This window comes from Prinia subflava, chromosome 8 (genome assembly GCF_021018805.1).
Source record: "Prinia subflava isolate CZ2003 ecotype Zambia chromosome 8, Cam_Psub_1.2, whole genome shotgun sequence".
Lineage (NCBI taxonomy): Eukaryota > Metazoa > Chordata > Aves > Passeriformes > Cisticolidae > Prinia > Prinia subflava.
The window spans coordinates 12867881-12892224 of NC_086254.1; the positions used below are offsets into that span (position 1 = coordinate 12867881).

A 24344-nucleotide genomic window follows, 5' to 3' on the forward strand; every position below is an offset into this window, starting at 1 on the left:
AAACAGCACCCCGGACACGCAAACAGTCCCCCGGACACACAAACAGCCCCCCCGGACACACAAACACCCCCCCGGACACACAAACACCCCCCGGACACACAAACACCCCCCCGGACACACAAACACCCCCCGGACACACAAACTCCCCCCCGGACACACAAACACCCCCCGGACACACAAACAGCCCCCCGGACATCCCAATTCCTCCTGGAGACACAAAGACCCCCCCTGGCACTCACTGGGGAAACAGCCTCCCTGAGGGGACACCCCAAACGCCCCCCGGGGACACCCACACCCCCTCCCCCTGCACCTCCCGGGGCATCATCTCCCCGTGTACCCCCCGGGACAACGCACACCCCTCGGGTACCCCCCTCGCTGCACCGGGGCACCCTCTGTGCTGCTCAGGGGACCGGGACCACCCCCCCGGCACCTTCCTGTGGTGTGGGGGAGGCTGGGGACGCTCCTTGGAAGGGTCTCTGCACCCCCACACCTGGCACCCCCCTGTGCTGCACCCCTTTGCCACCCCCCAGTGCTGTACCCAGGGACAAGGACCCCCCTGCCACCCCCCTGTGCTGCACCCATGGAGAAGGACACCCCCAGTCCCCCCCAAATTGCACCCACAAAGGCAGGCACCCTCCCCCCGCATCCCTCCCACCGTCCTGCACTATTTTTAGGGGACGATGGCACAGTGGCACCCCTCAGGCACCCCAATTCTCCCCCCCGCCCTTCAGACACACTTGGGCGCAGGGATGGGGACAGCCCTGGACACCTCTTGGGGACCCCCCTGCACCGGGACAAGGACACTCCGGCTCCGTGCTCAGGACGCTGATGGCCGGGGAGTGGGGGCCCCCTGAGCCCCCCAGCCCACACAGGTCACTCGTGGGGCAGAGCTCAGCCCGGCCCGCACCGAGTTGGGGGGAGAAGAGCAGGGGGGTCACGTCCCTCTGTCCCCGAGGGCCACCACCGGCTGTGGGGAGCAGGGTGGGGAGCAGGACCCCCCTCCCGTCCCGGTGACCCCGTGGGAGCCCCTCACCACGCGTGTGTGCGCCTGTCCCCCCCCCCCTCGTGTGACGCCGCGGGGCTGAGAACAGACGCGCTCGTTGCGCGCAGCGGCTGCGCCGGGGCCGATGGCTGCGGCACCGCGGTGACTTCACCGCCCGCCCCGCGCATTGGCTGCGCCCGCCACGGTACCCCCGGACCCCCCCGCACCACCACCAGCATTCCCGGACCCCCCTATCACAGCCATCGGCAACCCTGGACCCCCCTGTCACAGCCATCGGCACCCCGGATCCCCCCGGCACCAGCACCTCCGGACCCCCTATCACAGCCATCGGCACCCCCGAACCCTCCTGGCACCACCACCAGCACCCCCGGACTGCCCTGCCACAGCCATCGGCACCCCCGGACCCCCCCGGTACCAGCACCCCCGGACGCCCCCGGCAGAGCCATTGGCACCCCCGGACGCCCCCGGCAGAGCCATCGGTACCCCCGGACCCCCCCTCCCCCCACTGCCACCGGCACCCTCAGAGACCCCCCCACACCATCAGCACCCCTGGATGTCCCCGTCGCTGCCATCACCACCCCTGGAGCCCCCCGAACCCTCCCATCACCATCGGCATCCCCGGCCCCCCGCCCACTATCGGCACCTCCAGCCCCCCCTGTCTCTGCCATCGGCACCCCTGGAACACCCCCAGCACTGCCACGGCACCCCCGGACCCCCCCCCCATATCGGCCCCCTGGGCACCCCTCACTGCCACAGCACTCCCAGGTGCCCCCTCAGCCACCGGCATCCCCAAATCCCCCCCCGGCACCATCGGCACCCCCAGACCCTCCTCACTGCCATCGGCACCTCTGTGTCCCCTCACCAGCGTCGCAGCCCCCGGCCCCGCTCTGCCCCTTGCTGGTAGAGGGTGTTTGGGGGGGGGATTTGCATCACCCTAAAGCCCGGTGCCAGCCTGGCATGGGGTCACCAGGGTGGGCTCCTGGCTGTCCCCCTCCCCAAACCTGCCCAAATTCCTGCTTTTCCCAGCCCTTCTCCTGCCTCCCGTGCCGGGATGCACACCAGGCTTCCCGAGCCTTTGTTTGTTAGTGCTGCTAACGAGGGCTCCCCAGTCAGTCCTGGGGGGTGAGCGGTGGTGCCCCCACTATTGGGGGGTCTGCAGGGATACAGGGACAGTCCCTGCCCCTCCTGGGCTCCTGAGGAGCCACGCCGTGCCCAAATTGTGCCATGTAGGTCATGGAATGACAGGGGAGCACAGCCAGAACCCACAGCCCTGCGGCCACCCAGGGGTGCCGGGCATGGTGGGGATGCCCAGGGCTGGGCTGGGGGCTCAGGGGGGTCCCTGTCACCGTGTGGGAAGCTGGGGCAGTGGCAGCGTGCTCACTGTGTGTGATGTGTGTGACACGTGTGCTGTGTGCTGGCTGCGGGTCACGTCACCTGCGTGTCCTCTGCGTGCTCCTCACATGTCACTGTGCCCTCTCTGCACGCCCGGTGTGTGCTCAGTGCCCACCCCCTGCTCCCCTGTGGCCCTGGCGTGACCGTGGCGTGTTTGCCCCCTGTGCTTGTCACATGAGCTTTGCACACTCAGTGCACACTCAAGGGGAGGTTTCAGCCAGGTGTGGCAACAACCTTAGGTCTCATCTGTCAGGCACAGGGACACTGGGACAGGCTCCTCTTCCCTAGGTTTCCCTTCCCGGTGCTCATCCCTGTGGAATTGGCTGCCAGGGAACGTGCACAAAACCACACACGTGTGTGCAAGGCCAGAGCATCAGCCCAGGGGATGTTTGCATGAACACACACACACGTGATCATGCGTTGTTTTTTGCCTGCACGTGTGTTCATCCCGGTGTACCACCCATGTTTCCCCACAGGACCAGGGCTCTCCCTCTCCCCCTCACCTGCTGGGTGCAGGGTCCTGCCAAAATCCCTGCTGGGGCCCAGCCTGGCCCCCAGGTCCCTGCACTGGTGGCTCTGGCTGTGGGGACACGGGTGCCTGTGGACAGTGGAAAGGGCCCCGCTGGCCCCAGGCAGTGCTGGCAGCTCACAGGCCACAGCTCAGGGCTTCCTAATGTTTTCTCAGGGAAACAGGAATTTCGATGCATTTGAGCCCCCCAATCCCCTCCCTGCTCCTGATCACATCCAGTGTCCCAGGGGTGCAAACACGGGGCTGCCAGCAGCAAATTCCTCATGTCCCAGTTCTCCCCAGGATCCACTAATGGTGAGCCCCTGTCTGTGTCCCCAAGGTGTCACCTGTCCCCAAACCTCTGCATTCCACCAGGACCCACAATCTTGTGGGATCTCCAGGAGCTGTTGGAGCCCCACACTCCAAGACTGGCTGAGGGAAAACAGGAAAGCGAGTGGGGCTGTGCCGGAAGGCGGCTATTGTTGGCCAGGGAGCAGAGGGAGCATGAGGGGCCTGAAGCATCGTGGCCACCCTGTCACCCCTCTGTGCCCTGAGCCACTTGTGGCTGCCCACTGCCCCCTGGATGTGCCCCAGTGTGGGCAGGCAGCTGCTCGAGGCTGTCCAGGGCTTCCCCTCCCACCCCACTGCTCTGCTTTGGAAGGGAAAATAAATAAACCTCCTTTTTCCGTCTGCTACTTCCCTGGCCTGAGGAGGGCCCAGCTTCCCGCCCCTGGAAGCAGGAGGATTTGGAACCCTGGCTCTGTGTCAAATGAAAAAATCCTGCAAAAACCCTGGAATTTCCTGCTGGGCAGAAACCTCGAGGTTTGACACTCCTGGTGCTGGGGTGGGACAGGAGGGGTGGAGGGGTGGGGAACACGAGGGACACAGGGGGCACAGGGGACAGAGGGGACACACACCCCCCATCATGGCACACATGGGCTCATAGCCGAGCTGGTTCCTGTGCTGGTGGATCCTCGATCTTCCTCCTCACTTGAAAGCCACAGTGAGCGTTTTGGCAGTTCCTGCCAGGCCTCCAGTGCCCCCCAAGTCCCCACCCTGCCACCGTGGGGCTCTCCCAGGGACACGGCCCTGATCCCTCACTCCCCACCTGCTGCAGAGAAGGGGCTGGGGTGAACCCTGCTTGGCTTTCCCAGCTCCTGCTTCACCCCCACATTTCTGAGCTGCCCCCTGGCCCAGGAACTGTCTGGCAGAGCTGCCCAGTGTGTCTCAGGGACAGCTGGGGGACAGGCACAGTGATGAGGGGTCACATGGAGGGGGATGGTGGTGTTGTGCCTCAGTTTCCCCAGCTGGAAGATGTGCCTTAAGGTGAGAGAGCTGCCAGAACCCAACATCGAAGCTGCAGTGAAATGTGTCCTTAGGGAGGGTACAAACACACCTGGGGTGGTTTAACCCCAAAAAGCCCTTCAAGGGAGGTGCCACTTCAGTGGGGAGGATCCACCCTCCCTCATTGCCCAGTCCTGGCCCTGACACCCCACACCAGCCAAAACCCAGGGGACAGGGATATGGGGATGGTGGGATTGGGATGGGGCTTGGCCCAGGGATCTACTGGAAAGATGGACCAAGTTCCTGCAGGAGGGAAATCCCTGCAACCCCCCAAACAAGGGGCAGGAGCTGTGGGAGCTGTGGTTTGGGGTGTGTGGGAGAAGGGCAGGGAGAGGGCTCATGCTGTGCCACAGTGGGAGTCTGGTCTTAGCAGAGAGCAGCAAATGGGAAAAGCATTTGCAGGAGGACTTTAAACACCTCAGGCTCTTTTCACCCTCCCCCATCCTCCCAATTCCCTGGGAAGGGGGAAATCTGCAGCAGCAGCCCTGACCCACAGCAGCTGGGTCACTCTGGGGAAGTTCCAGGAGTGCAGGGAGGAGGCAGGAAGAGGTGCAGGCTGGCACGTTGCATCTTTTCTTGGAAGGAGCAGAAAAACTCCCAAACCACCAAAAAATTCCCCCTGCTTCCTTGGAAAGGGCACTGAAACCACAGCAGGGCCTGTACACCCTGTGCTGTAGGACATGGGTGTTGGTGGCTGTGTCCTGGCAGCCTCTGGGGTTAGCAGGGATTTATTCACCAGGACCAAAAATGCTCCTGGGGCCCCTTTTCCTGGTAAAGCAGCGGGTGAGGAGGGACCTGCTCTCCCCGTGGGGGCAGAGCAGCAGGTGCCCCTGGTATCAGTGTCACCCGCGGGGATGGGACATGTCCTCCCCGCTCCAGCATTTTCCCAGAAACATTCCAGGTCCTGCCCATGTTCCTGGAGCTGCTGGCCCCTGGCCTGGCCTGTGCCATACAAGGGAGAGGGAGCACGTGCCATGCTGGTGACTGTCCCCTTCTCCCAGGAACGGCTGTCACCTCCTCCATGGAGCCCAAAACTGGAGCAGAGCAAACCCAGGGCCCTGCCTGGGAGGAGGCGGGTGCGGATCAGGGCTGGGGGGCTGCCAGGGACCCTGGGGAATCTGGCCCCAGAGGCATCAGCTGTCCAGGGAACACAGAACAAACAAAAAGCTTGGAAAGCATCCACTGCCTGTGCAGGGGTGAGGGACAGAGGCACTCCCAAGGTCTGCGGGGCTGAGTGTGACAGCAGAGCTGTGCAGGGACATGACCTGTGCCACCTGTGCTCCTGTGTCCCCAACTCAAAAGGTGCATGGAACGAGGCAGCACCTCCTGGGGATGGGAACACAGTCCATGGGCCCCATGGACCCTCTGGAGGGGTCCCCCGCTGTCTCTGGGACAGTGCCCAGGGCTGGAGGGGCAGGGCAGTGTAAGGGCATTCTTGTGTCACAGCACAGCCCCAGCAGTGCTCTGGGCAGGATCTGCTGCCCGGGGAGGTGCTGGCAGGTGGGGACATCCCTGCAGGACATGGCTCTGGCACAGAACCCGCAGTCACGCAGCCACAGGAGACCCCCAGCCCCTGCTCCACCCTGGCTGCTTTCCAAGGGCCTGTGCAAAGGCTGCCCCCACTTCCCAGCTTCCCCCATTAAGCAAACTCTAATGGGATTAATGATGGATGCACTCGACCCTTCCACCAAACCAGTGATGGTCTGGTCTGGGAGCCAGAGGAGCAAATGGCCAGAGCCAGGCTAAGAACTCCAGGAAACCCACGAAGGAGCAGTGACCCAGGGAGCATCAATGCTTGGGAGCTCAGAACTGATTGTGGGATTAATGCATGGAGAGCAGGTGGCTTTTCCAAGACTTATTTATCAAGGAACAATGAAAGTTGTGGGTACAAGGAGCTCCCTGCACTTCTCCTTGTGGGCCAACTGCTTCATCCCATCACCCTGCCCCCTTGGCTCTCATCAAGGGAGAGCCTTGAGCTCTCCCTGCCTGGCAGTGTGACTGCCAAGGTGTCCTGGAGCAGGGACACCTCCTGAGCCTGTGCCTCAAGGAACAGAGACCTTTCAACCAACAATACATCTTTGGATGAGTCCAATTTGAGTTCCCCCTAATCTGCAGCTGGACTGCAGATCTGTGATCTCCTCTGGAGGTGGGACACATCTCAGGGTTTGGGATGAGACTCAGAGATCCTTCCCCACCCAAGGTGGAGAGACCTTGCAACAGCTCCTCGGTGAGTTCCTGACAACACCCTGAATAAACACCAATGAAATCCTTGTATTTAATTCCTTCATGTGTGAACCATTGTTCAAATCTGAGACTAAGACTGGACCTGGGCTGTACCTAAGGTCCATCAGGCGTTTAGGAAGCAGGGGGGTGTTGTCTGAATTGAACTCAACAGAAGGACCTCTCTTAACCCTTTCACATCTTCAGTCTCAGTGTAAATCATTCCAGCTCAATTCCAGCTTGATTTTCCTTAGTCTTTTACATCCATGTAGGAGGTACCTCATCATTGTACTGTTAAATCACACTTTCATAGATTCATATTAAAATAACTTTTGCTAACAGCATTGATGGTGACTCTCTGAGTGACCCAAAATCAGTCATCTGTGACAAATTGATGTTGTTGGCAGTATCCTAAATCTGGATTCATGGCAGAACTGAGGCCCTGAAGCTCTGAGCTCCTCAGGGTTCAGGGGATGGAGAAGCCCAGCAGGGGAGGATCAGGGCAAGCCACGGCTTCCTGGGAGCAGCAGGAGACCCTGCTCTGCACCACGGGAAAGGAGCATTTCCCTCGGAACATACGGCAGCCGCAGCGCCCTCGGTGCCGCCAGCCCGCGCCGCTCCAGCTCCGGGGCAGAGGCCATCTGTGCTTTCTGGGAAGGGATCAGCCCCGCAGAGGGGAGGCTGCTGGAGCCCTGGCCACGGGACCTGCTCGGCCCAGGCCCTGCAGTGCAGATCTGCAAAGCTGCTCTCTGGCTTCTGAGCACAGCCTTCATGATGCCTCTGCACCCAACCAGTGTGGGGGGAGACAGGGAATGAAAGTACTGAGAGGCCTTGGTCAAGGCTAAACCCCCTTGCCACACTGGGCTCACTCGGGATGCTCAGTTTGGGGTGCTCAGCCTGGAGGGCTCAGCACCGGGAACTCAGCCCTGGGGCACAGCTCAGGGGATTCATCTCGGGGGCTCAGCCCAGGGGACTCATCTCGGGGGCTCAGCCCAGGGGCTCACAGCTGCTGCTCCCTGCAGCACTCGAAGCTGCAGCTCAGGAGTGAGTAAACACAACATGAAAGCCCGGGGAGATGAAAGTGGGGCTGGGGCTGCCGGGGCAGAGGCAGAGCGAGGCTGAGCTGTGGTTCCACAGACCTGTCTGGGCAACATCCTGCACTGCCGGGTGTGGGGGCCGGGCTCAGGCACTTGCAGCCCTGCCACATCTTCTCCCACAAAGAGAAGGTTTTCCTTCTCCTCCCTTGCCTGAGCTGGTCTTGCATGGGAGGGTCGCTCCCCCAAAAAGAACGGGGGGCCGAGGAAGGCAGGCCCCTGCAGCCCTGTGGGTCACAGCTGGTTGGTGCCACACATCCCCGGACTCAGCACCCACGCCCAGCAGCGCTCAGCACCCACCTGCAGCCCCACCAGAGCTCAGCACCTGGGGCCTCGCAGGTATCTTGGTTTCAGCTGGGACAGAGCCAGTTCTCTCCCCAGTAGCCAGTACAGGGCCGTGTTTGGGATCTGGGATGAGAATAATGCTGATAACACACCGATGTTTTGGTGCTGCTGAGCAGTGCTTACCCTAAGCCAAGGACTTTGTGTGTCCCGTGCTCTGCCAGCACAACTGGGGGGAGCAGGGCTGGGACAGCTGAGCCAGGCTGGCCAGAGATATTCCACACCAAGGAACAGCACGTTCTCCAGCTGAGCTGCACCCACAAAACACTGGGAAAGGGGCTGGAGGGTGGTCCCAGAAACCCCACTGGACAGGGGAACAGGCAAGAGCCAGTGCTGCAGGCAGGGAACAGGAGGAGCTACAGCTGGGGAATGCTTCACTCCCCTTCTGGCCAGGAAAACAATGTGCATCCCCCAAATGCAGAGTTTTTCCCAATTCGGTCCACCAGCCTCAATGACTGCACCCCTGGCTCCTTCCCTGCACAGAGGAGCCTCTTGGCAAGTTGGTGAGCTGGAATTCCCCTCCCCTGCCCATTTCCACCTGAGTTTCAGAGCTGGCTGAACAGTTCAACCCTTGGGTACAGAGACACTGCAGACACAAGTCAGGACAATCCTGGGCTGCTGGCCAGGCCCCATGGCCTTGGGACCCACTCAGGGCTCGGAGCAGCCCGGTCCTGGCACCTGGAGAGCAGGAGGAACCCAACCAAGCTCCAGGAGCTGCGCCAGGAGCACACACCCACGAGCTCCCAGCTCTCCAGTACAATCCCCAAGGAGCCCAAACACCCCGTGTTTGTTTTGCTGATGGGAAGGTTCTGACGAACGTGCAGTCACGAGACGCTCGGCGGCGGCGTGTGCTGTGTAAATACAACATAATTTATTGGTTCCATTTCAGAGCACGAGTGGAATTTTGTAAGAGTGTCCTAACGGCAGGATGAGAAATGAGAGAGTCATGTACGTACAGATTCCAGGGCACGGGAATGCTTTGTAAGGAAGAAGTGGTTAGTGGTGTGCAGTTTGGTCACTTACTGGTCCCCAAATCCTAGGTACACCCAATACCTACCTGGGGGCACTGCCAAGCTCTCCTTGTGCAAGCAGTGGGTGAGGCTGGGGGGCTCTGGCCGCACACCAGAGATTTTGGTCCCAGATGTGCACAGCTGGCTGGGGTGGTGAAGCTGGGGAGCAGGGAGAAGGCTCCATACCCCAAAGGGAAGCCGGATTTGGTCCCAGCAGGGTCAGCGTACCAGGAGGGACAGGGAGGGGATGGAGGAGAATTCCTGGTGCCTGTCCCAGCACCTTCCCTCTGGTGGCTCCCATGAGGAGCTGCCAGCGTGGATCTGTGTCCCTGTGGGGACAGTGCTGAGCTGCAGCTGGGCTGTGTGTGCAGAGCTCAGCTCAGGGCTGGGCTGACACACGAGGACAGATTTCTACTCCAACTGCAGCAGCCATGGGATGAAGCCCAGTCCCAGCTTACTCAGAGGGAACACAAGAGCCAGGCCTTGGGGACAGGTGGGCACAGAGCAGCTCTGCCCCAAACCTGGACTCACAGCCAGTGGAAGAGGTGCTGGGGGATCCATGTACACCAGTCCTGTACCCTGCCTTCATTGGGAAATGTGTATCCCAAGGGAGGCACCGCTTCCATGGCAGCACCGCCCCACAGCACAGCTCTGCCTGAAGTGTCTGGCTCAGCTCACTCAGGGCACACGGAGAAAGCAGCTCAGGAGCTCTTCCCTGCTCCAAGAGCCAACATTCCCATCACGTGGCCCACAAAATACTTTCTTTCTTTTTTATAGAAATTACTATAAAAAATTAGTTAATCTAGAGCATCTTTAAAAAAATATTCCTGTAGTATCACAGTTTTACATTGAAACTCATTAAAAATATATAATTTCTTAAAGAAACGTCTCTGTTCTCCCCTTGAATCACGTTTCCAACATGGGATTGGGGCTCAGAGTCCTCGGAAGAGGTGCTGAGGTGGGAGCAGGAAGGTCTGAGTTCAGTGGCACATCCGGGAGGTCATTTCCTTCTGTCAAGGGGACAGAGAAGACAAGGGACCGTGAAGGAGGATCCAGGCTCCCAGGTGAGGGTGTGGATGAACAAATCCCCTGTGTTTAGCTGTCAATACCATTCCTAGGCACGGGGTGACACTGCTGCCCTCAGCTCCGGTTTGGGCAGGGCCGTGTTCCTCCCACCATTCCCATTCCCAGCACATCCCAATCCCATCCTGACTCCCAGGTTGGTTCCTGACAGTTACACTGCAAGGCCAATTGGTCTTGAATTTTGGGCAACCAGCTTTCGAAGAGAATCATGGAATCCTTAAGGGTTAGAAAGACTCCCAAGATCAAGACCAACTATTACCCCACCACTGCTGTGTCACCACTAAACCATGTCCCCAAGTGTCACATCCACATGTTTTTTGAGCACTTCCAGGGATAGTGACTCCAACACTGCCTGGGCAGACCTTTCCAATGCCTGTCTCACCCCTTCAGTGAAGAAATTTTCCCTTAAATCCAATCTAAACCTCCACTGGCACAGCTTGGACTGTTCCCTCCTGTCCTGTCACTTGTTATCTGGGACAAGACTGAGCCCCCACAGCTGTCCCCTCCTGTCAGGAGGTGTGCAGATCCAGAAGGTCTCCCCTGAGTCTCCTTTTCTCCAGGCTGAACCCCCTAGCTCCCAAAACTGACCCCAGGATTTGATGTGGTGCCTTCTGAGAAGGTTCCAGAGCCCTCTGTGACTCCCCCAGCCCTGTGCTGGCCTGAGAGCCCCACCTGTACCTGAGCCCGCCCAGACACTCACCAGGGGCTCCAGCTCCTTGGTGTCTATGAGATTGAACTCTTTCACAAAGTAGTAAAAGTGCTTGTAGCAGGTGTTCACGTGGGCCTCCGAGCCCATCTGGGTGATCCTGTCGAAGTGGTGGATGTAGACGTGGACAAAGACCCGGAAGAGCCTGGAGAGAATCTTCTTCACCACCGGGAGGAAGTTCTTGGGGAAGGGAGTACCTGGGAGGGAAGAGAGGCCATGAAAAACCTTCAGTCAAGTTAAAACTGGTTGCTTAGGGCTAAAACAAATTGATAAAATGGACAGATTGAGGCAAAAGCGCTTCTGGTCCTTGTAATTTCCAGCTCCCCTCTCCTTCTCCTTTGGATCACATTTTTTAAAGCACAGATATTTTAAGTGACAGAGTGATGCACTGCTGTGACTGAAAGCAGAGCCAACATTCCCAGCAGTTGTTTCAGTCAGACAAGAGTTTTCTTCTACTCCTGTTCGATTTATTTATATATACAGTGCAAACCACCAGATACAAGCAAGCAACTTCCCAAAGGAATGGGCTGGTGCTGCTAACTCCCCACAGTTATCCCTTGTTTTGGTACATTTTCAGCTCTTTAGTTAAAAATTAAAGCTGTTAAGGTCCTCTTTGAAGGCTGCAGGACTGTGTTTGGCTGGGCCCCTGCAGCAGAGCAGTCTGGCCATGCAGCCACCTCTGTGTGGTATCAGGGTGTAAAGTTCACGCTGTTTGTGTGAGAACAAGGACAAGTCAAATCCTTTCCTTGCTCTGCCAGAACTGCAGCATTTCAGTCAGCGTTGAAGGATCTGGTAAAAGCTGAGCTGAAGACAATAACAACTAAAAAAAACCCCAAACCACAACCCTTGTGCTGTTAGAAGCTCATCCTGCAGCCCAGAACAGAACCAACACCCCCAGTGTGGTCCCCAGAGAGCTGCAGCAGAGACTGTGCAGCACGAGAACGGCTGGGGAGGGTTCGGTGCTTCAGCTGTCTCAAAATTGGCTGTTTATGGGCCCCCCTCCTCTCTCTGCCCACTCCACACCAGGTTTAAGCAGCATTTTGGCACAGTGGGGGATCCCTGTGGATGATCAAGTGGCAGATGTGCCCCACATAGGGACCAACTGCATCCCATCAGAGCTCCAAAGGGATGAACACCAGGGCAGGAAGGAGGGAGAGAGCTCTGCTGCACACCATCTCCTCCATCCCAGGAGATGGAAGCTCTGCATAGGCCCAGTTGTATTTACCTGATAACTTAGAAACTAAATTCTTCCATCTCCATCACAAAATAAAACCCAACAATCTCTGTCCCAAAGCTGTGCTTGGATATGGAGATTGAGGTGTCTTGGGCCAAACTCCTGTTTCCATGGTCCTGGCAGTAGATGAAATGTGGGCCTTCCCTCCAGGCCTGTGCCAGCATCCCACCCCTCAGGAGGGACAGAGGCAGCCAGTGTGGCCTCTGATAACAGAGGGGGTGATTATGGCACGTGACACCATCACCAGGTGACACAGGGCTGTGCCTCAGACCTGGGCTGGCCATCAGAGAGCCACCCTGCACCCAGCACGAGCCACTCCAGAGCCACCTCAGAGACTGACTGCTCCAAGGGCAGCCTCCTGCTTCACTGCCTCGAGGTATCCATGACTCCCAGGGGATCTGGTACAGCTCTGGGTATTTCAGCACTGCACAAGAGCTGGGAGGAGCTCACTGCACTGCCCACCCGAGAAGCGCTGAGGAAAGCAGCTCTGCTACAGGGCTCAGCTGTGCTGCAGCATCTGGAACAGCAACAGCGGCTCCACGAGAAGGCTCCACGCCCACCTCCCTCCCTGCAGCCCCGGCTGGGACCCGAACTCACCGACGTTGGTGGGGAAGATGTCCTCGTTGTTGATCTGCACCTCGATCCAGTCCATGAGCAGGTTCATGTACTGGGGCGCAGACAGGGCCGTGGGTTTGCGGTACTTGTGCTCGTCCTGCCACCGGTACTCGTACTTGGGGCCCCCGGACATGACGGGGCAGGACTGCTCCGTGCAATAGTCACTGATGGTGCCGTAGATGAGGTTGATGCGGTTGAAGAAGTCCACGACGTGCACGGCCACCCAGTCGTTCTGCTCCTCGCCCGGCGGCAGCTGCACGGCCACCTTCAAGTCCAGGCCGGCATTGAGCGAGGCCTGGGCCTTCTTGTGCAGCTCAAAGCGCTGCGTGCCCGGCTCAAACTTGCGCTTGGGCCGGAAGGTTTTGTCTTTATTGAACACTTGCTTTAAAGCGTGGGACATTTTCCTTCTCTAGCGTCTCTTCCAGGCCCACAGCGGTGACAGCCGGAGGCGCGGCCACTTCCCGGGGCAGGGCTGGGGCGACTCTGATCTTCAGAGAAACCTCCCTCTCCTCATCTGGTCCTGATCTGCAACACAGCACAGAAGGGCAGCGATTAGGAGCAGCTCTCTCAACAGGAAACCTCATCTAAATCCCATAGGAAGAGATCTGGGATGCCATCTGGGCTGTCGCCCCACATCTGAGAAGGGGGGGAGCCCATGACAGCTTTCCTTCCTCCCCCTTCCCTTCCCCAGCTGGAGCAGAGGGAGGGGAGGCTGGAGGGGTGACCTGGGCTGAACAGAGTCACTCCTGACCTGTTCCGTGTGGGAATGAGGGAATGGCCCCCACAGCCAAGGGAGGGGGCTGCCACTCACCCCAACCCTGCAGGAAGGCCACCACCTGCTTGGCTCACATGCACTGACAAAGAAAGGTAAAAGCAGCTGGGTTTCACCCAGATCCCATTGGCACCTCTGCATCCCCGCTTTGGGAACAAGGCCAGGCCGGGTCACGCCAGCCCACAGCACATCTCAGAGCTGCTCCAGACAGCCCCACCACGCCAGCCACAGAAAGTGAGAGACAGGAACCAGGGGGTGGAGGGCAACGAGAAGAAGAAGTCACAGCTCAGGCACCCAGAAAGCAAATATCCTGAAATAACACCAGCCCCGAGAGCAGCCACAGCCTCTTCTGCAGGTGCACACAGACCATAACCTTATTTCCCATTTCAGTTTATCTCCGTTTACAAGTTGAAAACTGGAAGATGAGAGAAAGCTCATCTTCCTCTTCCAGCCTGTAGAAAGGAATCAGCTCCAAGGGTGAGACACAAGTTGAGATTTGAAGGGATGCTGACGAGAAACACAGCTCTGTTTATCTGTAGCTAATTATACCTCCTTTGTTCCCACAGCCAGCCCCTCACAGAATTTGTGCCAGGCTGTTCTTTGATGAAAGCTTAAGGCAGAAAGCTTTGTGTACCAAAAATATTATTTTACATGTGCCGGACAGAGAAATGAATAAAGTAACAGAAATTAAGCTGATACCTTAAATAGCATAAATAAGTTTCCATAATTTCATAAGCAAGCAAACAAAAAAAAACCCAAAACCCTTTCCCCAAGCAAGATCTACGTAGATTTACATGAGGCCACAGTGTTGCTCCAATAGGTAAATAATGTCCTCAAATGCTGGCAAGCACATCCCAAACTCAAGGTCAGGACTACCATGGCTGCAATCGAGCCCGTCTCTAACAGATGCTGCAGTGCTAATCAGCAGTTCTTCTCTGGAGAAAGATTAAAAAGCTTTAAAGCCAAGGCCTCTTGTTTCCTTATTTAATTACAGTGAGGGAGAAACCCCAAACCACTCCAGTTCACCCCACTAAGAACAGGCTCAACATTTCCTGTGGGAATGGCCTCAGTAGCCTCTTCCATGCAGGAGCTGAGAGATCCAAACCCCAACGTGGGCTACAGTGTATTGGGAGAAACCCTAACAGCAGCTTAATGTGGTTCAGGGAGATCCACCCGGGTTGAGAGGTGAACCCAGAGCAGACATATCATCATGAAATGGTTGGGGTTGGAAAGGACCTTACAGACCATTGGACACCTCTGCTGTGCAGGGACACCTTCCAATAGAGCAGGCTGCTCCAAGCACTGTCCAGCCTGGCCTTCCTGGTGCCAAAAGAGCTGCTGTGACCTCGTGAGGCACCTCAGGGGAGGCGAGGCCAGCACAAACCCCTGGCAGACGTGTCCTCTGGGGCGTGATCCTGCCCCAGACATGGCAGAGGGAGAAGTGAAGGGTGTGGAGAGACAGCTGAGCAGTGCTGGTTATCAGGAGCTGTGTCACAGCCTGGCCACATCCTGTGGCAGAGCCGGAAGCTCCAGGGACTGCACCCACCCCAGAACGAGGCATGGCCCCCACGGAAGCAGCAATGTGGGCAGCAGGTGCTGAGGCTGCTGCTGCTGCTTCCAGCAGAAAGCCCAGGGAAGCACTGGCGAGGAGTTCCCTGCACTGGAGATGGAGGAAAGCACACCCTGTCACACAAGAAACCACAAAGCAGCAGCAGCACCGCCCTCCACGCGGCTCCCTGGAGCACCCACAGCATCCCTGCTGCAGTGACTCCATCCCTGCCTCTTTGCTGGAGGATCTGCACTGCAGGGCCTGGCATGGATGTGGATGGAGTAAAACCAAACATCCCCTGGCTTTGGCCCCACACATCAAGAAACAAACACCAGTTATTTTTCTCATCTCAGTGGGATGGAGAGACTTTTCACAGAATCCCAGAATATCCTGAGAGTTGGAAGAGACCCACAGGATCATCAGTCCAATCCCCAGCCCTGCACAGACACCCCAACAATCCCACCCTGAGCATCCCTGAGAGCTTTGTCCAAATGCTCCTGGAGCTCGGACCATTCCCTGGGGAGCCTGGGCAGTGCCCCAGCACCCTCGGGGGGAAGAACCTTTCCCTGAGCTCCAGCCCAAGGCCTGACACAGCTCCAGCCCTTCCTGGGCTCCTGTCCCAGAGCAGAGCTCAGCCCCTGCCCCTCTGCCTCCCCTCAGGAGGAGCTGCAGCCCCCGAGGAGCCTCCCCTCAGTCTCCCCTGCTGCAGCTGAACGAGCCCAGTGCCCTCAGCCTCTCCTCAGACCTTTCCCCAGCTCCGTGTCCCTCCTTTGGGCACTCTCCAACAGCTTTGGATCCTTCTGATCTTGTGGTGCCCAGAGTGCCCCCAGCACTGGAGGTGAGGCTGCCCCAGAGCAGAGCAGGACAATCCCTCCCTGGCCCTGGTACCCCCAGGACACGGTGGCCCTTTGGGCTGCCAGGACTCAGCAGTGACTCAGATCCAACTTGTCACTGACCAGGACCCCCAGGTCCCTTCCCAGGGCGCTGCTCTCCAGCCTCTCATTCCCAGCCTGTCCCTGCATCCAGGGCTGCCCCATCCCAGGGCAGGATCTGACACCTGCCCTTGTCACTTGTCACATGGTTGGGGATTTCCCTGCCCTCACTTTTGTCAGGGTCTCTGTGCAGGGCAGAGTTTACTTGGTGTTGAGGCAGTGCTTGTCCTACAAGCAAATTCCTGATCCTATGGAGACATCATCCCTGAGAACTGGGGAGCTCAACACAGCAGCAATTGTCTCTCAGACGATTCAGCATCTGTGTGAAGCATTAGCAAAATGAGTAGCTGAGACATCAAGCAGATGCAGCCTATTTAATTATGGTTCTGACTGCAACAAGCTAAAAAAAATATTTAGCTCTAGGAAAAAAAATAAAAATAAAGAGGCACAGAGACCAAAGCATCCCTGACATTGCTTGGGGATGATATCATCTGTACAACACCTACTTCCACAGGCAGGAGTCACAGCTGACACCGCCCCCGCACACAAGGGAAAGGAAAGGTCAGACAATTGGGAAATGGGACATGCAAAGCACCTGGATGGTATCTGCCAGCTTTAAAGGCGAGGGGAAAAACCACTCCCCCTCACAAACAAGCCTCAGTGCATTTGTTACCTCCCCCTTTCAGCCAGCCAAGATCACAGCAGACGTCACCTGTGCTCTGAGAGGACCTTGGCCACTGCTCAGGATCACAGAGCCCATGACCCCCGTGGGCTGTCCGGAGCACAAACACACCTCCAGCTTATCCCAAGGACACGGCAGGAGCAGCTCCCTACTATGCTGGACTTGCCTGCCCAGGGTCTCAAGGCCTGACCCTCCCTTCCCTTCCCCTCCCCTCCCAAAAGCTCCTGTTCTCTGACTCCCCTCTTGTGCAGCTCTTGTGCTGGTTCTGCTGCCAGAGCTGTGAGCGTTGTCCTGCCATTTCTCTTCCCTCGCCAGGAATGGTGGATCATGAGGAGCTGCCCTGTTCTAACACCAGGCTCTGGGCAGAGGGAGCCCAGGCAGCTGCTTCCCAACTGTTGGTGGCAGCTGTAAAGGCGGCTCAGAGTCTGGAAAAGGGCAGTCACCTCCTCCAAAACACCAGGAAACTGCCTCCCTCTGTGCCCTGCAGCAGCCATCCTGAGGTCTTCCAGGAGCCAGCAGAGTTCCCGACAGATCCTGCCCTCCCTACAGAAGGAGAAGGGCCCAAAAAGGACTCCAGGAGTCTCATGACTGCTCCATCAGTGCCAGCCCCAGCAGCACTCCATGCTCCCCTCTGCTGCCAACGCTGCACAGGGGTTTAACAACAATCAGGGAAAAACCAGCAAGCCAGGAAAAAACCAGCAAGGCAGGGGAAAACCAGCAAGGCAGCAGTCAGCAAGCTCCTACCTGTGTTCCTGGCCTCAGCAGGTCACTCCTGCAGAGGGTTCAGCCCTGCTCTGCACCCTCTGTCAGTGCTGGCAGGAGCCAAGGCCGAGCTTCCGTTTTCAAAAGGGGAATAAACCTCCCCGTTTGTTTCATGGGCGGCCACAACCCGGAGGCTCCGCAGCTGGGGAGGGGTGAGACACGAGGCCACCGCCCTCCTCTGTGACCCCAGCGCCGGGCCGGCCACATCCTGCTGCCTCTGCTAAAACAGCCCTTCAGCACAGCCCAACGCCGCTCTTCAAATCAGGGATCTGTCCAGTTTCCTGTCCGGGAAGCCAGGCTGCTGTCCTCAAATCCCATCGAGCCCAGCTGCCTGTAACCCTTGGGTGGGGAGCCTGTGACAGCCACCGTGTCCCCAGAGCTCCCCAGGAGAGGGGAGCCACGATCCTGCTTCCCCCTGAGCCATTCCCAGGGACCTTAATGCCAGGCCAGAGTTCTCAACGCAGGACACAAAACCCCCCGACTGATAAAGCAGCCCTGATAAAGGTACTTTGGATGCACTAAGCATTTCAAGTAAAAACCTGAATTTACAGAGTGAGAAAGAGAAGAAAAGCAGCTTCAAACAGGCAACTTGCACAAAACAGCCAACACACATTCTTTCCATAATTCCACCCCCCTCCTTTCACAAACCCCTTCCCATGGTCACTCTGCACTAGCTCAGTGTCTCAGACAGGATGATCCTGGTTTTCTCCGATCAAAGGAGAGATTTTACTACGGAGAGCAGGGACCAGAACAATCCTGGCAGCAGCACTGCACTAATGGCAGCCAGTTTCTGTGCTTCCAGAGCCAGTCTGGCAGCTAACGAGGGCTTGCCTTCCCGGGACGAAACTTCCAGCTGCTCTTTTGAATGGATTTGAGATATGAGGAGCGAAGGTCTGCCCCGTGCTTACCTCGGGCAGGGCAGGGCAGGGCGAGGCGGGCTCAGTGCGGCTGGAAGGCACCTCTGGCCATTCATGCTCCCAGCCAGCGGCACTTCCACGTCAGCCGCTTCCTGTCTGGCACTGACTCCAGCCTCCCGGCCCAGGGAGCTGCCAATGTTTTCCCAAAAGCTAATCCTTCCCCTCTGCAAGCTCTGTCTTTCCTGCCGCAGGATGACTCCGTGCTGCCGCAGGAGAGCCGAGCCGTGGCTGTTCCCTTCGGCACTGCCCTCCCCGTCCGTACCCTGCGCTCAGGCCCGGCTGCTGAAGCTGCTCAGAAGTTTCTGGAGAAGGAGCAGCTCCACCCAGCCCAGCTGCACCTCCAGCCCCGGCCCGGGCACACACCAGCCCCACTTAATTCTGCTGCTCTGCAGGACAACATCCAGGTTTTTCTTTTAGAAAGTGCTTTAGCAGCCTTCACAACCCAATCCGAACAGGGGCGCACTGGGAATGCTGAATTCCCAAGGTTGGGCAAACAAAGAGCCTTTTGTCTTTCACCAGGCAGCTTTCAGAAGGTCCTGCCTGCTGCCAGCCACCCCCAGGCCCAGCTATTCCAATCTGCTGCACAATTTGGAAATTCCCAAGTAAGAAAGGGCACAGTTCTCCTGGGCCTTCCCACGTCTCCAGCCCTTTCCTGGAAAGAGGGTGGCTTAGGAGAAGGGAAGAGGTTGGTTCAGGAGCAGGACAGGCTCTTTACACAGCTCAAAACCATGGAGAGGCAGAGCCCATCTGCAAGGCCATATGAATCAGAAAAGGAAAAAGCATAAAAAAAGACCAAAAATAGTTATCCTGGGCTTTAACTGGCATCTCCTTTGCCCCTGCAAGGCCAGGCATTCCAGACAATCCTAAAGTCGAGTTAGTTCATGGAATAAAGGGAAAAGCCCTGTTAAATTCAGCCTTATCTGCAGATGGACCCACCAGAGGTGAGGGGAGCTCTGGCAGAGCCCAGAGAGCTGCAGGGGGAATGCTGCTGCTTGGAGCAGAGAGCCCAGGTCAGGCAGCACTGAGACACCAGCGTCTCTCCTGGGTAGATGGATGAACAGGGAGTTTATTGCTTGGCTTCAGGCTCAGGATTTACATTCAGACCACGGGCAGTGGCAGGAAGGACATTACAGATGACACTGCTCACACTGTACAGGGATGCTGAGGGAGCACAGGTGAGGCAGTGAGTGCTGGGGAGGCTGGAAAATCCAGTTTGGCTTTCCAGGGAGAGGGAAGGTAAGAACCCCAAATTTCCAGCGTGGTCCCCCTGCCTTCCTCCCCACAGCCACAGAGGGAGAAAAGCCTCCCAAGAAAGTAAGTTCTGTGGAAAGTCCCCTCCTGCTTCCCTCCCCAGAGAGGAAGGTCAGGCAGCAGATGCTGCAATTTCCAACTGTTCCCGTGGAACAGCAGGGACTGCAGGGAGCCCCACGGAGCCCCGGGTGTTACTGACTCAGGGCCAGCCCTGCTGCCTCTTACGTGACATCTGCATCCATTGCAATGTCAGAGCCCGCTGCTGGAAGGCTTCCAGGGATCCAGCCACGACGGGGCTGCGTGTGGAGGCAGAGCTGATCCGCTGCAGGCTCTGCAGGGCTGTGCTAAGCCGACAAGCTGGGTCATGACTCCAGCACACAGGTTAACTGCACACACAAGTATTTCCAGGGCACAGCACGGCCAGGGACGGCATGGTAGGAGCAGCTCCCTCTTTTCCAGGTCCCAGAGCAGCCTGGTCCTTAGGAAAGGCCTCTTGCTGCCCCCACTACAGGGCTGGAAGGGCAGGGTGGTGTTTATTAAGTCCCAACTGAGCTGTCGTCTCCCTGCTTGTGCAGGCTCTGTACTTTCCTCACTGGACAGAGTCATTTCTGGGCCCACTGCAGTTTCTTTCCTCTAACTTTGGGATCTGCGCCCACCAAGTCAAAGCAAACATCAGTTTGGAGCATGAAATTTGCATTAGGATGATAAAATGACAATGGCACCATTCTAACAGTGGGCTGGGATCCCAGGAAGTGTGGGATCACACTGCAGGGCTGAGCTGGAGCACGAGCTGGCCACACGGCCAGCCTTTCCCAGAGCATGGATAATCCCAGGGACAAACATCCCTTTTCCCCATGTTCATGTCACACGTTGGGATGAATGGCAGGATTGTTTCTTGCTGATAGCAGAGGCCCACGAGGCCTCTCCTGCCCTGGCAGGAGATACAGGAGTAACTCAATCCCTTAGCACAGCTCCAGGCGCAGAACGAGCCCATGGATGTGGACACCAACCACACCACACAGCAGAAGAGAGAAGGAAGCAAACACAGCCACACAAGAGCCCCAAGAGTGGTCTGCAGAAAGTACAGGGCCTTTCAGTGCAGCCACGGGGCCAGCTCAGCTCCTGCTGCAGCCTCAGCCACAGTCTGGGTGGCTCCAGCTCACCTTCTGTCCCACGAGTCCCCTGGAATCAGCACAGGGTCACACATGGCAGAGTCTGGTGGCACCACCACCGTGGCCTCGTCTCACTCACACTGACCCAACACCAGCACCAGCACTTTGGGACCTCAGCCAGGTTTTCTGGAGGAAGTCAGGGCTGTCAGAGTGTGATGGATTGTTTTGCTCTAGCTTCGCCCACTTGCAAAAGTTGTTGTTTTGCTGGGTTTTTTCCTGGCCTTGGCTGCCTCCATCCCTTCCTGTGCCCTCCCTTTTGCTTCACGTACCTGCAGCAACAACCCACCCAACTTCAGCAGGAGCAGAGCAGCACCTCTACCACACCTCCAGCTGCAGAGGGAGGCAGGCAGCAGACCAAACCAGGCCTCAGGGATAACTCTGCCTCCCAGGCGCATCTGGAAAAAGAAGGATAAAGGTGCAGCCTAAGGTGCACTCTTTATTGACAGCATTAGCTGGGTATTACATATTCCTAAAGATAAACTGATAAGCTTCCAGCAAAGCTGGTTTTGGATCCACTTACAGCAGCATTTATGGTTTAAGAACTAGAAAAGACCTCCCTGTCTTACTAGAAATTAAAACTCGGAAATTGAAAGCAATTCCTTTCCCAGACCCGTGGGCAGGATTGGGAAGGTTTTGCAATCTCTGTGCTCTGACCCCAGATACTTTCACTACTCACAAGGGACATTTTCATTAGTGTGGCCATGGAGATCCCTGGCCCTCAGAGAGGAGCAGGAGTGACTAAGCACAGCACAGATCTGGACAATCAAACCTCCAAAATGGGACTAAATCAACCCATTCCAGGGCAGGGGGTACACTGCACCTCATCAGAAGGGCCATGGTAGATGTGGACAAGGAAGCAGCTGGCAAACAGCTCCAGAGGCACCTGAAGTGAAGCAGGACAACCTTGCTCAGGATGCTGAGTCTACTCCAAGCTCCCCAAGCCTTGGCCAAGCACAAGGGAAAGCCCATTTCCATGTCTGACAATGGCACAGGTGACAGTGCAACCCCACCTGTCAGCAGAGCATCCCAGGAGCTGCCAGGTGAGCCAGGCACAGGGAACCAGCTCCCTGCTCAGCACCTGCACTCAGCTCCTCACCAGAAACCAACAGCTCCAGGTGTTGTCACCATTGGCAAAAACTCCCAATGCTCCTCTCCCTCTTTCTTGGGATTTGAAGAGTCATAAGCTCACCTCAGGTTCACCTGAGTAAGTGACTAAGACAGAAAGCGAATCTGAAACATGGGATACACAGTCCAGGAACAGTGACAGACAAACTGTCTCACATCCAGGAGCTGGATGTGAGCCTAACATTGGGAAAGGAAGCAGAGAGCAAGGACAAAGCCCTGGGGACTGTGATAAACAGGTGGCTGGGGAAGCTTCACAGCAAAATCCCTCCCTGCCCTGCAACTTGGCAGAAGATTTCCAGACCAGAAAGGGGCTTTTAACAAAGGGATGGGAATCCAGAAATTGTGGCCACTCTGCAGCTCCCAAGCTCTAGGAGGAGGGAATTCTGCCTTTCACTAGCACTGACAGAAATGCTTTTCCCAAACATCTGTGCTGGACACTGGACAACCCCAGATCTCCTGTCCTTTCCCTCCAGAGAACCTCCTGCCCTTTCCTCTTGCCTGTCCTTCTCACCCAGCTTTCTTTGAAGGAGCTGAACTCACTGTGCTGCAGATCAGAGCAGAGGCAGCTCTGTAAGATCAGGATTCCTGAGCCTGCAGCAAGAGACAGAAGCAGAGCAAGAGTTTGCTTTCAAGTTCTTCTGACAAGTTCTCCCTCGTGACAGCTGAGCCGTGGCTCACCATGACCTGAAAAAACATGGAAAATTCCCCATTCCCCGACCAGTTTAGAGACTGAAGAGACTGAACTTCAGGGCTATGCCCTTACCTATGGCAGCTGGGCTGGAGAAAGTCGTGAGAGGGAGAGGTGGGATAAAACAGGGAAGTTGCAAGCTGTAACTTCACAGTTGTGCCACCAACCCCCGTACTCTCTGTGATGTTTTCTTTTTCCCTCATTATGAATTTTTCGGTTGCTCATGAATCCTGCAGCAGGTCCGACCCCTTCCCGAGCCCTCTGAGGGGGGCTGTGCGCAGCAGCCAGAGCTCTGCTCGGGGATGTCCCATCCAAGGGGTTTCTCCTCCGGGCCGGGCCAGCACAGGGAGATCCATGCCCTGCCATGCTCTGATCCATGCCCTGATCCATGCTCTGATCCATGCTCTGATCCATGCCCTGATTCATGCTCTGATCCCCGCCCTGCCCGCCCCGGGGCGCTCCGCGCCCTCCTGAGGGGGCTCAGACCGGGCCGCGGCCGCCATCGCCCCCCGCCCAGGCAAACACTAACAAATAACGCCCAGAGCGGGGATGCGGTGGCCGCGGCTCAACAGGTCCCGGCCCGTCCCGCCAAGGCCGGGCAGGGCCCGGCCCGGCCCCGCCGGGCGAACGCGGCCACCGGAGCTGGGGACACACGTGCGCAGGGCTGGGGACACGCGGCCCCCTCCAGGCCCCTCTTCCCTCCGAGCCCGTCCCGCAGGGCCCTCCCCCCTCACAGACCCTCCCGCGCCCCCTCACAGCGCCCCGTGTCCCCTCACAGCCCCCGTGTCCCCTCACAGCCCCCGTGTCCCCTCACAGCCCCCGAGCCCCCGCACCTGCCGGGCCGCGCTCCCTCGCCGGCGGACGCGCACTGCTCCGCGGCCGCAGCGCTCCCTCAGCGCGGGCCGCAGCACGCCCCGCGCGCGCGCCCCGCTCCCGCCGCTCCCGCGCGCCGCTCGCGGCCGGCGCTACTTCCTCTTAAAGGGGCCGCCCCCGCCTGCGCCGGCCCCGCCCCGGGAGGGCCCGGGCGGGACAGGGGAAGGAACGGCGGATGTTGGGGGGCGACGGTTCGTGTTTTATCGTATTGTTGAAATTGTATTCTCGTTTATTTGACTCTGTGTTCTTTTATTCTATTTCAATATTTTATTCTGCTTACCTGTTTTCCTTTTATTCTATTTTCTTTCATTTTCTATTTTAATTTTCCACTTTGTTTTCTATTTTATCCTTATTTTATTTTCTACTTTATCTTACTTTTTCTGTTTCATCTTCTTTTTATTTTCTCATTTTATTTTCTATTTTATTTTTATTCTATCTTAAATTTCTGTTTGCTTTTGTTTTACATTTTCTTTTATTTTTATGTTTTCTGTCTTCTTTTAATATTTATTTTCTTCTATTCTGTTTTTTTTTAAAAAAAATCGTAATTGTATTTATTTTTTCCTTGTATTCCATTCCAGTTATTTCCCTCTCTTCCATTTTATTTATTTTCTTCTATTCTGTTTTATTTATTTTCTTCTTTTGAATTTATTTTCCCATTTCTGTTCTGTTCCATTTTCTTTTATTCCCCTTTATCCAGTGTTTGTGTTTTCGAGAGCAGGGACAGCGCAGGGATGCTCAGGGGCTCCGAGGGGCGGCAGCAGCCCCGCTCTGCCCTGTGCAGGGCGTGGGGCCAGGGGGGACCTGCCCAGACCTCAACTCGAAGGTCACAAAAAGGAGAAGTGGCCGGAAGCAGCCCCGGTTCAAAGGGAACTGCTCCCAAGCGGCAGCATGGGGAAAGTCCAACCCCGGTGGGAAAGCCCTGGGAAGCCCAAAATCAAAGAGTGCCAAAAGCTGAGCCAGCCCCGCAGAGCTCCGGCCGCTCCTGCCCCGCGAGGGTTTTCCAGCACTCCTGGCTGGAGCCTGCAGGAGCCTGCAGTTCTCCATCAGCCGCTGCAGAGCCCTCACAGCCC

General features: G+C 57.3%; 1 protein-coding gene across 4 annotated transcripts; it reads right to left on the minus strand.

Moving 5' to 3' along the window:
- Positions 1–8752: 8752 nt before the first annotated feature.
- Positions 8753–23396, minus strand: MOB3A (MOB kinase activator 3A). 4 transcript variants are annotated; one of them, XM_063403143.1, is made up of 4 exons: positions 23235–23396; positions 12534–13076; positions 10697–10899; positions 8753–9923 (listed from the first exon to the last, which is right to left on the minus strand). In XM_063403143.1, exons 2-4 carry the CDS (start codon positions 12949–12951, stop codon positions 9894–9896), a joined length of 651 nt encoding a protein of 216 aa, XP_063259213.1. In that variant the 5' UTR covers positions 12952–13076; positions 23235–23396; the 3' UTR covers positions 8753–9893. The 4 variants fall into 4 exon arrangements, with proteins under 4 accessions (XP_063259213.1, XP_063259216.1, XP_063259214.1 ...); XM_063403146.1 differs by lacking the exon at positions 23235–23396 and adding an exon at positions 20858–20881; XM_063403144.1 differs by lacking the exon at positions 23235–23396 and adding an exon at positions 18157–18403.
- Between the last annotated feature and the right edge of the window lie 948 nt (positions 23397–24344).

Bases quoted from the DNA above. Each gene is read 5' to 3' on its own strand.
- MOB3A (XM_063403143.1), bottom strand. From the start codon at position 12,951: ATGTCCCACGCTTTAAAGCAAGTGTTCAATAAAGACAAAACCTTCCGG. The intron at 10,900-12,533 runs GTGAGTTCGGGT...CTTCCCTCCCAG, and splicing joins CATCTTCCCCACCAACGTCG to GTACTCCCTTCCCCAAGAAC. The intron at 9,924-10,696 runs GTGAGTGTCTGG...TCCCCTTGACAG, and splicing joins CCAAGGAGCTGGAGCCCCTG to AAGGAAATGACCTCCCGGAT.